The 13572-nt window shown below is 37.3% G+C and overlaps 1 protein-coding gene across 1 annotated transcript in view; it reads right to left on the reverse strand.

Annotated features, from left to right (window-relative positions):
• Positions 1-7200: 7200 nt before the first annotated feature.
• The window catches only part of HGTX (HGTX homeodomain transcription factor), a 46745-nt gene continuing 40373 nt past the window's right edge, over positions 7201-13572 (reverse strand). Inside the window, exon 4 of the mRNA XM_069128718.1 lies at positions 7201-7725. Coding sequence (XP_068984819.1) covers positions 7528-7725 — 198 coding nt within the window. The 3' untranslated portion in view covers positions 7201-7527. The remainder of the gene's footprint in view (positions 7726-13572) is intronic.

Raw genomic sequence — 13572 nt, forward strand, 5'->3', positions numbered from 1 at the left:
CACCCCACCGTGTTTCGTTCCCGAGCGCCGATTTAATCCGGGATTCAGCACTCGATTTGATACGTTACACAGCGGTTTGTATGCCCTAACTCGCCTTACTCAACACGGTACACCCTGTTCGTATTACTGCTCCTACGACCCGCCCATACTAGATCGCTTCATTTTGTTTCACCCTCGGTTCTCTCATTATCTCGTGCAACCGCTCTCTACCACCCCCTACCCTTTCCTTTTCTGATGTCTTCCTCCCTTTTCTCACCCTCTTAGTGTACAGGCTATTTCAGAATTGTGGACTAATCGAGAAGAAAGTAGTAGGGGATGATAAGAGGACAATTTTTTGTTTAACCTTTTTATGTTGTGTAACCTGAGAGAGACTCGGGTATTAAATATTAAGCAATATTATATATAATATAAATTTCATATTTTTATATATAGATCCTTTTTATCTTATAAGTTGCACATGTGTGATTCATTAATTGTATATATTTTATATAATATTTTGCACTAAATGAATGAAAATGATGTTCTTGTATTTTAGTCTCTCTTGTTCTTCAAAAGTATGTAAGAGATTTGTGATCAAATATATTTTATTTTACTGATAATTTGAGTACTATGTATGTAATCCAGATACAACTATGTACCACATTGTGTATAAGATTAGAAGGTACTCTAATATAATATCTCTAAATATTCTAACTCTTACGATCAGAGCTGTACATACTTTAAAACTCAATTTCCCTTATATAGCCTTATTATCTACACAAAAAATACATCTATTCTTTATCGTCCCCACTTTGTCGTCTCTAATAACTTTTGCTTAATCGACCCCTGACTCTGAAGTAACCTGTACACACACATTCCACGTGTCTTCCTTTTCTCGTTCACTCTCGCCTCGGATTCGAACACTCCACCCTTACATTCTCTCGAATCCCCATTTTTCTCTTTGTCTCGTTCCTTGCCCAGGCGCCTCACTATCGCGCTTAATGTTCCCACTCTTCGTCTCTGTATCTGTCTCTGTCTATCTCTCTTTGTGTGTAGTATCACATGGTTACACCACAAGGGTTCATCCCCTGCAGTCCTCGGAACGAAAAGTGGTAGCTAGACAGCCACCCTCTTCACCCTTCGTTCCCGCCTCTGGTTTCCTCTTGTCGGTGTTCCTCACTCACCGCCTCCTATGCCCTCCCGTGGCCTCCCACTTCACCCTACGTTCGCATTTAAATTAGATTAGATAAGTTAATCAATGCGGTATTCGAAGTAAAACCTGGGATTTCGTGTCAGCCGGTCGGCTAGAAGAGAAATTATTGGCGGTTCGGATCGCGATCGGTCGATCGCTATTGGAAATCGTCGAGTCACGGGCAGGGATGGGTTTTAACTTCACGCGTGCCGCGTTCTTCGAAATCCTACGTGTCGTCCTACCGAATCGTCATCCCCTAATACCCGAGATTTCCGACTCTTTATCTAAATTTTGCAACTTTTGAATTCTTTAACATCAAAATTTGGTAATTTTCTAACTCTTGACTCTGTTCATCATTGGGGATCATAATACTTTAGGATTAGATCACTTAATTTTGGAATTTTTCATTTAATTCAATCTCATCGTACCGGCCTCTATCGTGGAGAACGTATAATACAAAATAAAGTTAGATCTTCTAAACTTTAGTCATTTAAAAGACGTTATTGCAGTTAGTATAGTACAGCATCACAGCTGTAAGTTAACGATACTATTATCTTTAAGTTTATTTAATTCATTTTTTTTTTTATTTTTCATCCTCCCGGCCATAAAGAGGATTTGCACATTCGCTTGTTCATGTATTTACAATGTATGTTCTTGTTTTGTGTTACAGTTACTTAGCCTAGATTTTCACCTAAAATCAATTCACCAGTGCGTTCGAGCCACACTTTGAGAATCTACGCCCTGTGCGACCATTCGAAAATCTCAAACTCCGCCACATACAATAAACCATATATGTAACGCAATTAGCAACACAGTATGTACAGCGCACTATCTGCAATTTCCGCCCATTCTTGGCGCGGCGATATTACGTGACGTTAATGTACGTTGGCAAACGAACGGGCGATTCGCGAAATTAGTAAACTTGCTTTGTGGCCGGGGGAGCAGTCGTAGAATCTATAGGTCAATACAGGTTTGCGAACGAGCCCTTCTCCTTCTCACAGTCGGATAAGGAAAAACTTTTCGCCATTTTTCTTTGCACGCCTCTCGTTAAGACAATTTATATTCTATTCTGTAACACGAGGGGTGCTGCGGCATGCTGCGAGTCAAGTGAGTGGGTGGGGTGAGGGACACCGACTTTTCTCCTTTTTTCACCTCGCCCCCCTGCCCCCCTCTTTATTTCCAATTGGCATCGGCACCCTCTGTCACAGCGTGCCAACTTTTTTCATATTCCAATTAGAATATTTTTCATTGATTTAATGCCGGCGAGCGCAAATATTAACGGCTTAACACCACGATAAATTTACACTGCCAATGTCTGCTACCGCCTTTCTCTACTCTTGTCGGTTCTCGTTTTCTCGAGGTGGGTGGGAAAGAGGTTGTAAGGACCACCTCTTTCTTCTTCCTCTTTCGCCTAGCTGTGAAACGCTAACTTTATGACTCACGAGAACTCCCGTAACATTAATCACCCGGCTATTCGTATTCGAAATCGATACCGGTTACGAAAACGCTTCCAACCCGCGCTTTTTCCTAGTTTCGTGGAACTTCCGGTCGGACCAAACGGCGTATGTACGTCCAAAGCTGTTGTTTGTTGGCTCGCTGGCTGTTAAGGGACAAGGGAAACTATATACAACGAAAAAGAGTTTTGCTAGTTTTTGGCAGATGTACGTAGCTGGTTGGATAGTGTCTTGGGAATTATTATTATTATCTATATCGTGGATTATTATCATCTTTCTTTTTGAAGTATTTGTATAGAGATAGTTGTTTAGATAGTGTTCTAAGAATTATTGTTATATTTGGGAATTATTACTATTTTTTACATATTTGTATAGACAGTGTTTTGAGAATTATTTCGTTGTTATTTTTATCTTTCAGATACCTTTTAGATATCTTTAAGCGATTGTTTCAAGTATTTTGGAAATATTTGTTATTATATCAATAATAATTAGATTCTATATCCAAAAGGAAAAATACTTCAATTTTTCTACTGAAGTGAAATATTTAAAACCGTTAATGCGTCCCTTAAAGAAATCTTGTAATATTTTAATGTCCTAATGGAATTTGAATGAATAAATTTCTACTAGAATTTTTATAAATGCGAACATCTTAAAGGAATAATTTCCTTTTCAATTAGTGTTGGTAGTAGAAGTCAGTTGGACTTAATCGGCGGTCAATGTGTTAAAAATTACGTCATTCAGGTGTCTTGCTTTATGATTGATGCGTTTCCTGCAACACACTCGTACATCGTTCATTACGACCCCTTGCATGTCGCTATCAATGCTCCTGATGGTCTTGGTGATTTTCGTCTTCAATTTACCTACCCATACGCTCTCTATTGATTTTCGAGAAAGATTAATTAAAAACGCGTATACTATCTGTTAAAGCATCAGAACATTAATTAAGTCATTTCACGATGAAATTTTCATTTGTTTTAGTTTAAGGATTCACATTCTCGATCGATATGGGTGCGGAATGTTTCTCTAAATTGAACTTGTTTTATTAAATACAACTTAAAATTTCAAATGATCAAATCTTTAAGTTCTCATCTTCTCGAATTCTCAAAGCCGAGAATTATCGAGTCTAAAATATGTTCAAACTTCCAGATCTTTCAATTCTCAAATCTTTAATTTAAATATCCGTATATCCGTTTCTTGCATCTCTTTTTTCTTAATAAATATTTTTACATTGCATAATTCTTTCTTAGTTATCGTATTTCATCGTACAATTAAGTATTTCTCTTTCCACTTAGAATTCAATGAGATACGAATCATTAAAAATCAAACATTTCATACATTACAATCTTGCTGGCACTTACCTATTTCTTCTCGAAGAGTTCCCAGAAGATTTCTTCCATAAATAATGAAGTATAAAAAATAAATAAAAGTTAACATGATCGAGGAAAGAACTGTGCGCAATGCAGGTAATTTAATTTGAAATAAATACAAATATTTCGAATGTTGCAAAACGTGAGGGATAAAAGACTTACACAGGGTGGTTTTTATAATTACCGTAATACGTGTTCCATTTATTAAATTGGAGATATAATACACAAGCGATAGATAACACGTATGTATAATTTATACAATACTTTATACAGATTGTCTCTACCTCGTTCGCGCTTAGCAATTTATCTAAATACTGTACAATAACACGTTGAACGCTCGAGTAACTGGTACGCTAGTACACTCGACCCTTTTTTCCATCGTTACATTTCTTATTATTCCATTTCGAAACTCGTTGACCAGCCACGACTTTACAATTAAAAATCGATTCTCATCGCACGAATATCGGATACACCGAAAGTATTCAGAATACGCGTTAATTCGGGTATCAGGAAGGTCTTAGCGTGACTTCCGGTTCTTCGTTGGTAACCAATACTTTGCCTTTAGTCGCACGCTTCCTGCGATTACACATTATGTATACGTGTACGTCTACGATCCTATTTTTTTTTTTTTTTCGCTTTTTGCCTCCTTCGAGTTTAATTGGGGAACACCTATTTACTCGTTGGACGAGTTTCGGGCGATCGCATGAATTTTTTTCAGTAGTTTGATCATTTCGAGTACGGATATAACGGGCGATCAGGATGCCTACAGTTTTTGTAATACCAAATTATGGAATTCTTAAGAGAATTCTTAATCCGATGGATTCAAACTGCTGGATTTTCAAATTCTGAAATTTGTAAATTCGAAAATATTCAGATCAGGAAATCTGTGGATTTTCGAATCTACAAATTTCGAAACTTTGGAAATCTGAAATCTACACATTTGTAGTTGTAACATCGAACGTCCTGATTCTCGAGTTTTTCTTTTTATTTTAACGAATTTTACTAATTTTTGTCTGTTCTTTAGAAGCAGAGGAGTTTCTACGTGATCTGGCAATCGTATGGTTTCTATTTTTTCGACTTGTAACAAACGGGAAAAAGAAAATAGAAGATAGTTGTTATATGATTTCTACTATTAATGGAATTTTGCTAATTTATAAAATGACTCAAATACGTTTAAAAATATCAGCTATGCGCCCGAAAGTCGTCCCATATGTATACCTATACGTCAGATTCTTATTAAATACGTTAAATATCACATTCACGTTTATCGTATCTACAGAATATACAAAATTCATTTGAATTCGCTTATTCGTTCATTGGCATAGTTCACTGGGACGTAAATAGAGAATTCTTAAGGGGAATCGTTCGATTCATTTACCTCTTACGCATATTTCTTTTCCTTTGAATCTTTATTCTCGTTCGTTTCACATTCGCGTTTAATTTATTTGAATATTTATATATTTATACTCATAGTGGTGGTGTTAATGGCTTGTCTGATACTCAGCATACATTTACTATACACGTGCTGTTTAACTGAATACGAGCTTACCGGCGTTTCTTTTATTATTATAGTTAATTACTTGCAGGATTGATCGACGTAGTGGAACCATAATTTCTCTTTAGCTGGAAACGCTCTAATTTTAAGGCAAGATTCAGAAAAAGTGGCTTAAATTGCTTTTAGCGTGATACAAGATTTATAATTTTGTAGAGTACGTATTTATAAATATACAGATTTTTATAGCCAGATATCTGAAATCTTTTGACTTGAAATTTCTAAAATTTGTTCAAATTCCCAAATTTGTAATCCCTAAAATGTCCAACTTTTATATCCTTAAACGTGTATCTTAAATTCGTAGAATTTCTTCAATTCTTAAATCTTTCAACTGTTCAGTTTCTAAATTTACAAACACTGAACTTCTTGAAATTCGAAACTTTTGGAAATTCTCGAGTTCCAATATGTATATGCAGATTTTTCAAATTCTCCAATTTTCAAACTGTCCATTATTGTTTTCGAAAATCGCGATTTCGTTATTACCCTGACTAAAATTTCCTACAATCGTTGTAACTTAATCGTTATCGTAGAAATGACAATTTTAACATAGACATGACTAGATTCAGCCGCCGAGATCTATTACTAATTCTCGACTAATTAAACTATATAACAACAACCGTGTTTATTTTCGATCTACACGATAAACATACAAAGTTTGATTTGTCGATAACATGATTGTGCCTCACCACAAAGAGACTTCTTCTTTTTCTTGCCTTAAAAATTCCTTGTCGATTGCCATAAAAGAAATTTACCCCTCGATATCCATAAAATATTTATTCTAATCTGAAGATCCTGCAAATAATCGCATACGTATAAATTACTGTCATTCAGTTATAATATAATAATTTTGCGTGTATTTCTTGCAACGTACGTCCAGACGGCACGATCCTTTCGTTACAGTATAATTTTATCTTGATACAAATATATACAAACGACGATAGAGCTCTATAAACGTTAAAAACTCGTCGGTGAGATTTGTCGGAAAGAAAGAGGAATACGTTTTTATACTTCTCAGCGGTTCGTTAACTTAAAACATTTAGATAAATGGATTTGTGAAAATAGCAATCTCGCAAATTGTGCCACTAAAACTCATTATCTTGCGAAAATTCGACGTATCGATCCTTCTTACTCGAATACAACCACCAGGCATTTAGTTGAATTTATTTTTCAACTATTTACGTCAATTCTTCCCTTTTGTATAAAAATTAATTAGTCGAATTATTCTTTCTAACTAATACGCGTCGATCTTTGGTTCTTTAATAATAATTACATTAATTGATAACATCAATTATATAATAAATTCATATCTATATAGAAAGTCGTATACATCCTCCTCGAACGCTTCTGTACAAGTTAACACGTTTTAACGGCACAATATTATAAGTTAGATGAAGTCAGCCTTCGAATATCTTCTTTTTCACATAAATTGACAAGTTCTTCGATCATCGTATGGATAGTCATTTTTCTTCAACTCGTCAGTCTTGGTGGCGTCACGTTTATATCGACATTTTAACAAATTTTCTTCTTTTCTATTTAACACATTGAAACGAACGCTTCGAGGCATTTTCTTTTTTCCTTTTCCATAGAACAACCACGTGGACGTTTCTTATTATAGCAATTTTCTAGCAATTTTAAACCATAATTTTAAAGAAAGAAACCATAATTTTTTGGAGCAACTTACTCTTTGAATTATTTTAGGTCAATTGGTAGAACATTTTAACGCTAGAATTATTATCGGACCCGTTGAAAATCTTCGTTCGATGTTTCGTGAAGTCAACTTCCCTTAAAGCTTCTTTTGACAATGTGAAGAACGTTGAAAAAATGAGAAATAAAGAAAAGGGGAATGTTTAACGATCGGTGTGTCTTGATGTTCCTTTTCTAAAGTTCTCTTTGCCACGTACTCTTTCACATCCTCTTACGAATCTACCTAGTAAATCTAGTCCTTCGATTCCTTCTTTTATTTCGTTTCTTTATTCGCGTGTTTTAATGCCTGTATTGTTGCTCGAGTTCCCTTCTCAGCCTCTTCGCTGCAGTCTCGCTGTTTCCCTCAGCCTCCGCGTCGCTGCAACCATCCTCACCCTCGGCGACGACGCCCTCGACCTCTTCTTGCCTCCTCTTCGCAGTCGCCATCTCAGCCGCGTGCTTTTTCCGCCATTTTGTCCTCCTGTTCTGGAACCATACCTGGAATCACAAACGAACCCTTTCGTTGGAAACTTGACTCTGTTGCATTGAAACGATTTTTTCTGTCTTTCTTCTTCTTCTCCCTTAAGTTAATTAACAACGTGCTATAATTATTAAATTTGCAACTTTGATTTCTTTTAATACATCTAATCCTTCCGCGATATAGGTAGATAGCATATGTTCACATTTTCGTAATTAAACCTTTGCTTCTGTGAAGCCAACTCTTAGTCTAAAGGAACGCACACGTTCGACCTGAATATCTTCTTTTCCACAAATATTCTCTGGTATCTTTCACTTCCAAACATAATCTTGCAAACATACTAGTACCAAGTGAGAATTTCTATCAGTGTGATCTGTTTGAAAAGCGTGTACCTAAGATGTGTGGCAAAAAGTAAGCGACAACGAGTATACTCGTCAAATACAGAGTATGCGTGGCTGTTACAACACAGAATTAAGTTGTAACGAAACGACTGTTTTATTTCTTAATTTTATTACTGCAATTTATTGCAATTACTAAATTCCAATTTAAACAGCAAATTGTAACTACTGTTTAACCGTGACGAGTATACCATCTACGAATATTATTCACCGCTACTATTCGTCAAGACTCACAGAAAACCAAAAAAGAAACCTATCAACCAGGAATCCAACTTTCCATCGATATTCTTCACCTCTTATACCTTCGGAAGATATACTTTTGAACCTTATCAACCTCCTAAAAAACCATGATCTATCGATACAATCCAAAAACATCGAAAAAGAACTAAAAGATTTCCAATTAAAAAATTTGTCGATCCATCAACATTCTCTAACACTCACCATCATCAAACGTAGGTTTCGAAAGACTGAAGATTTCAAACTCTATCCATCTTCTGAAAACAGCCATCTACCAACTGAGAGGTTTCATCTTAAGGTTCTCACGGCCTGGATTGTCACACTGTTCGAGGATTTTGCGCGTAAGCCGTGTCCAGAAGGAAATTCTTCATGACGTTTCGCCAGCATTGCAGCTGCCTCCTTCAGGGCTCTGAGGTTCCTCAGAATTGCGTCCTTTGCGACAGTGTTAAGCGCAATCATCTGCGAATCTACTATTGTTCAAAACCCTGAGAAACCCAGAAGACTCCCCTTTTCTAAAAATCCTCCTTTCTATCAACATGCAACAACACCTTCCATTCCCTGCAAATCAACCCAGCCATCCCACAGTGCGGCATTTGAACGATTATTCGGTACAAAGATAAAAAAATGCTTGTAATGTGCAGTTTCCCTAAAGCTCGATATCAGGAAACCCGACGTAGGTAAAAGTCTGCTTATCAAATCTTTGATAGTATCTCCTCTGATTCCTGGGTCAGTCGAAATATCAGTCTTAAATATTTCTTTTCTCGTCTAACCGCACATGGTGACGTTTAAATAAATAGCGTCTTAATAACAGCACTTATCCAACGTTTCATCGGACATTGTGCTAGCGTTTAACGAATGACAGAGTTTTCCTGTAACTTTTAAAACCTTTTTTGAGATAAATATGGTTAGAAATCCACTTCTCAAACAAATGATGATTACGAATGGATCTCGTTAAAAAATGAAGAACATCTAGCATAGCAGTTTTTAGCAGGACAAAATCCTATAGCGATGCGATGCAGTACCTTTCTGACACGGAATAAAAACTTGCAGAATCGTTCGAACCGTTTCTTTTTTTTTTAAATCGCTGTTGAAAGGAAGAAAGAAATTTTCAAATTGGAAATTAGAATCATACGTATCTTTGCTCAAATTCTTCACATTTACGGTGTAACAATTATTATTTAACAGGAATTAACAGACAAGAACGTATAGTAATGAGCTTGGTAATTTTTAAGCGATTAGACTTTTTCGATGTAGAAACGATTTCTACTAATGTTCTGTCGATTTTCCCGCAAGTTATCGTTTACATTTGTATTACTTCCATACCGATGATATCATCGAGTAATGAGATCAAAATCGAACAACGTTATTTTTAACAAGGTTATTCCTATCTTTGTCTATCCTGCACGTCACACCGTGCAGCCTCGCGAAGGGTTCGAAGAAAAAGAAAGAGGTGCGCTTACGGGTGGGATGTTCCTATTTAAAGAGAGGGATTGACGTTTTACGCTCGTGCCAGGTTCCAGCTCTCGGGCTGCAGTCAATCTCGCCCAGATTGTCTGGCTTCCTTTCTCTCCGTTATCTTAATTCCTCGAGTGTTTTAATTTTCATCCGAACAGCTATTAACTTTTACGGCTGGCCGTTTACTTTTTAATTCGTTTACCGCCTACACGGCAAGTGCTGCGCGTTGCACACCACCATCACCGCCACTACCACTACCACCACCACCACCACCACCACCAAGCCAAGCGACGCCACGCTTATATCTTTAATTTAAGCTCTCGACTTGGCGGCCATTGAACAAGCCTGCGGATTGGTGAGGAAAGAGGGGCCGCCACGGGGGTGGAGTTTAGTTGGGGTCACGCGGCGCTCGCCGCTATGGATAGAGGGTGGTTTGTGGGTGCAATCGCTACGCTCGAGTCCCGCCGCTCCCCTGGCGCCCGTTACGTTAATTAAATACATTGTTGCGGGGACACGGGACTCCTGCCGCGTATTTCCAGCTTTATAGATGTACGAAGGGACCACCTTGAGTCGCCTTCAACCTCTGAACAGGCTTTTTTCAGTACAGGTGGATCGTTCTTAATTCGCGTGCTACTGTTCACACAGATAATACTCGGGTCCGATGCGGACACTGTCGTCCGCGCGATATCGCTACGATTATACATCTTTGTGTGTTTTTACAGCTAAGAACAAAGAGTACAGACGTGTGTGATCGTAGCGATATCGCGTGGACAATAGTCGCTCGTCCACAGTGCGCCTTGGTCATAGCTTTGCTCTATCGAGCTAAGCTAATGGCAGAGCTTCGGTTCACGCGTATACGGAGATTTGCAAAGAGTGGCTGCATCTCGCGCCCAGCAATTTCTGCACGAGTTCTAAGGCCGTAACAAGCCTCCTACAAATTTTTGTTTCATTTTGAGATTCAAGGTTGACTGAGGGGTTTATTGTATGTCGTTGGATTCGTATTTTTTACGGCTACGACGGAAACGATATGTGACGCTGTTTAAAAAGCTCAAGGTCACGCTGATAGCTCGGAAAATGCTACGCATCAATTAGTCAGAATATATTCATCCGTTGAGTTGTCTCGAATATAGAAAATTTTATTTCATACATTTTTTGATGCAGTCAATGGATAGCGAATTATTTTCGGTGGTAATCTCCATCGACTCACCCTGTATGATAACCAAATAAGAAACGATGAAACAGTTCGCTCGGCGATAAGAAACGTTTCTAGACGTCCTTACTTAATAATTCGTCCGTGCGATTTCCGATCGCGATATGTTGATCGGCTCATCGATCGAACGTTTTATCACCGCCGATAAAAGCGAAGGGAGCGGAATAAAAAAGATAAGCGGGAACCGGGATGGCAAAGGATAAATTTTTATTACGAGCCCGCGAAGAAACCGACTTTTGGCCGTTGCCAACTGCTCCGATTGAAAATCCTATCTCCCATCCGGAAACTCGATTTTCATTTCACGTTTGCTCGATCATTGTACCGTTTCGAAGATTCCAGTTTATCGTTCGGCAACAGATTTTTTGAATTTTATCATCGTCGCCCTGTATACATATCTTTATTAACGGATATTTCTGTGAAAGTATTCGCGAAGGATAGATATGTTTGGTTTGTGAACAGAGAACGATACTTTTGTTGGGAAGGCGAATCTTAGAAATTTTATGTCGGTTTGTGCGGTGAATTTTATTGAATTCTAATTTAGTTTAGTTTCATTCAGTTTTCTAAAATTCACGTTTCTATACAGCATAATTGTACTTCTTATGTAATTGTATCTGTTTATGTCGTATATCTGAAATTGATATTTTTTTTGTATTTTCTATTCCTTTCGCAAGATAGAGTTATAGAATAAAAGAGTAGAATAGCACAATAGAATGACAATAATAGTACTAATGCAATAGAATTAAGAATCTTAGATTAGAATTAAGAAATAAGGAGAAAAAATATTAGGGAGATTTATTAAAAATTTTAGTACAATCCTTTTTATTTCCTTAAAACGAGAAAAATAAAATAAAAAATAGATTTACCGTAAGTGACTATTATTAATAATGACAATACAATAATATTAATAATAAACACTAATAACAATAATAATAGTAATAGGGTAAAATATTCTTAAATATTCTGTTTTTACTCCAATCAGCTCCCGCGTTAGTATACGTGTACGTGTAGTTTGTAAATTTCTAAAAAATGTTATGTGACTTGGTATGTAAAGATTCGATGACTATGAAATAATTTGGGTTACCGATGCATTGTTCTTAAACAGAGCGAAAATTGTCCCAACAGGGTGTAAGAATTGATTTTCGGCTAACATTATGGCGGCGTACTGTTTAACCAGGAATTACCTCTAATTTAATAGACCGTAATGGGGCCAAAACGTGACGCAAGTAACCGATAATAAGCCATTAAAATCTCTCTGCAGTTTACATTGCCCTCAAATTGAACGTTAATGTTAGAACAGCCAATGGAACACGGCCACGTTCGTCAAAATATCACATCACGCGTTGAAGGTCCAGTTACGTTATTACAGCAATTATCGTTTTATCTCCATTTACAAGAAGGAAATAAGAAAATTATAAAAAAAATATACGATATTTAAAAGAAATATCTTCTTGCAAGGAATGGATCTTTAAAGGGATTAAAAAATGGTACGCCTTATCTAAAGATTTCTTTTACTTAAATCTAAAACCTTAACGTAAAAAAGATCAACCGATAACAGAATACTGTAAAACGTATTATCAAGGATGTGAAAATAACATAAATAAGCAAGGATATTTGAATCAACAAATTCTTGAAATAGCCTATTTTCACTAGCAATAAATCGAAACGTTTTACTCTCATAATTCTCGTGAAATATGTAGGTTTTACTATCTTTCTCTAAATTAATATCATTACGCTGTATGGCATGAAATATTCCCTCAACGTGTATATTAAATAAGAAATATTTTTGGTTAAATTGTCAGAATATTCTCAGCTAATCCAAACTTATTTACCCCATCAACAGAAAACCATCGTATTCTCCCTACTTACCCTAAGATTCAGCCCCAAAAAAGAACAAAAAAAGAAAAAAGAAGAAAAAGAAGTGAAATCAGCGACTAGCCATTTCGACAAATCCCACGCAATTTTGGATTCGCATTTTCCGGGCAATTTTTTTTGTCCTCCCGCTTCGGAGATACAGTGGCGAAATGTAAATGCGAGCAGGCGGCGGCACTTCGACGTGGCGCGTCATTCATCTTGTTTTTGAACGCGTTAGTCACGCGTTGTAAACGCTCCCTCCGCAACTGTTCGATTTATTAAATCAGGATTATCTAAGCCCATTACTTTGTCCTGTAAAGCTAGATACAAAACCGCATTTATAACTGCGCAAAGCCCTTACACCGTCGGGGTTCCACTGTCCATCTCTTTCTCTCTTCTTCTCTCCCTTTCTCTCTTTCCCCGTTATTCCCTTTCCTCCTGATTTTCTCTTTCCACAATGTCGTCCATGCGACTCTGTCGCACCCTCTGCTCGGCGTCTCTCTATCCCTCTCGGATCCTCCCCTCATCCTCCAATCGTAACAGATAATACCGGCCAGTATCTGATCTCGTTGATATTGGCGGATAATTTACTATGCGAAAGATTACAGGCGTGACTCACATCTTGATAGCCGCGATTTCGAAGCCGGAGAATTTGCATAGACACGCGGCTACTAACCGATTACCAGAGTGTAGAACAAGCTGGATCATGGTGGAGG

The sequence above is a fragment of the Bombus flavifrons genome, chromosome 15, assembly GCF_040668555.2.
Source record: "Bombus flavifrons isolate JBK064 chromosome 15, iyBomFlav1_principal, whole genome shotgun sequence".
NCBI classification, from domain to species: domain Eukaryota; kingdom Metazoa; phylum Arthropoda; class Insecta; order Hymenoptera; family Apidae; genus Bombus; species Bombus flavifrons.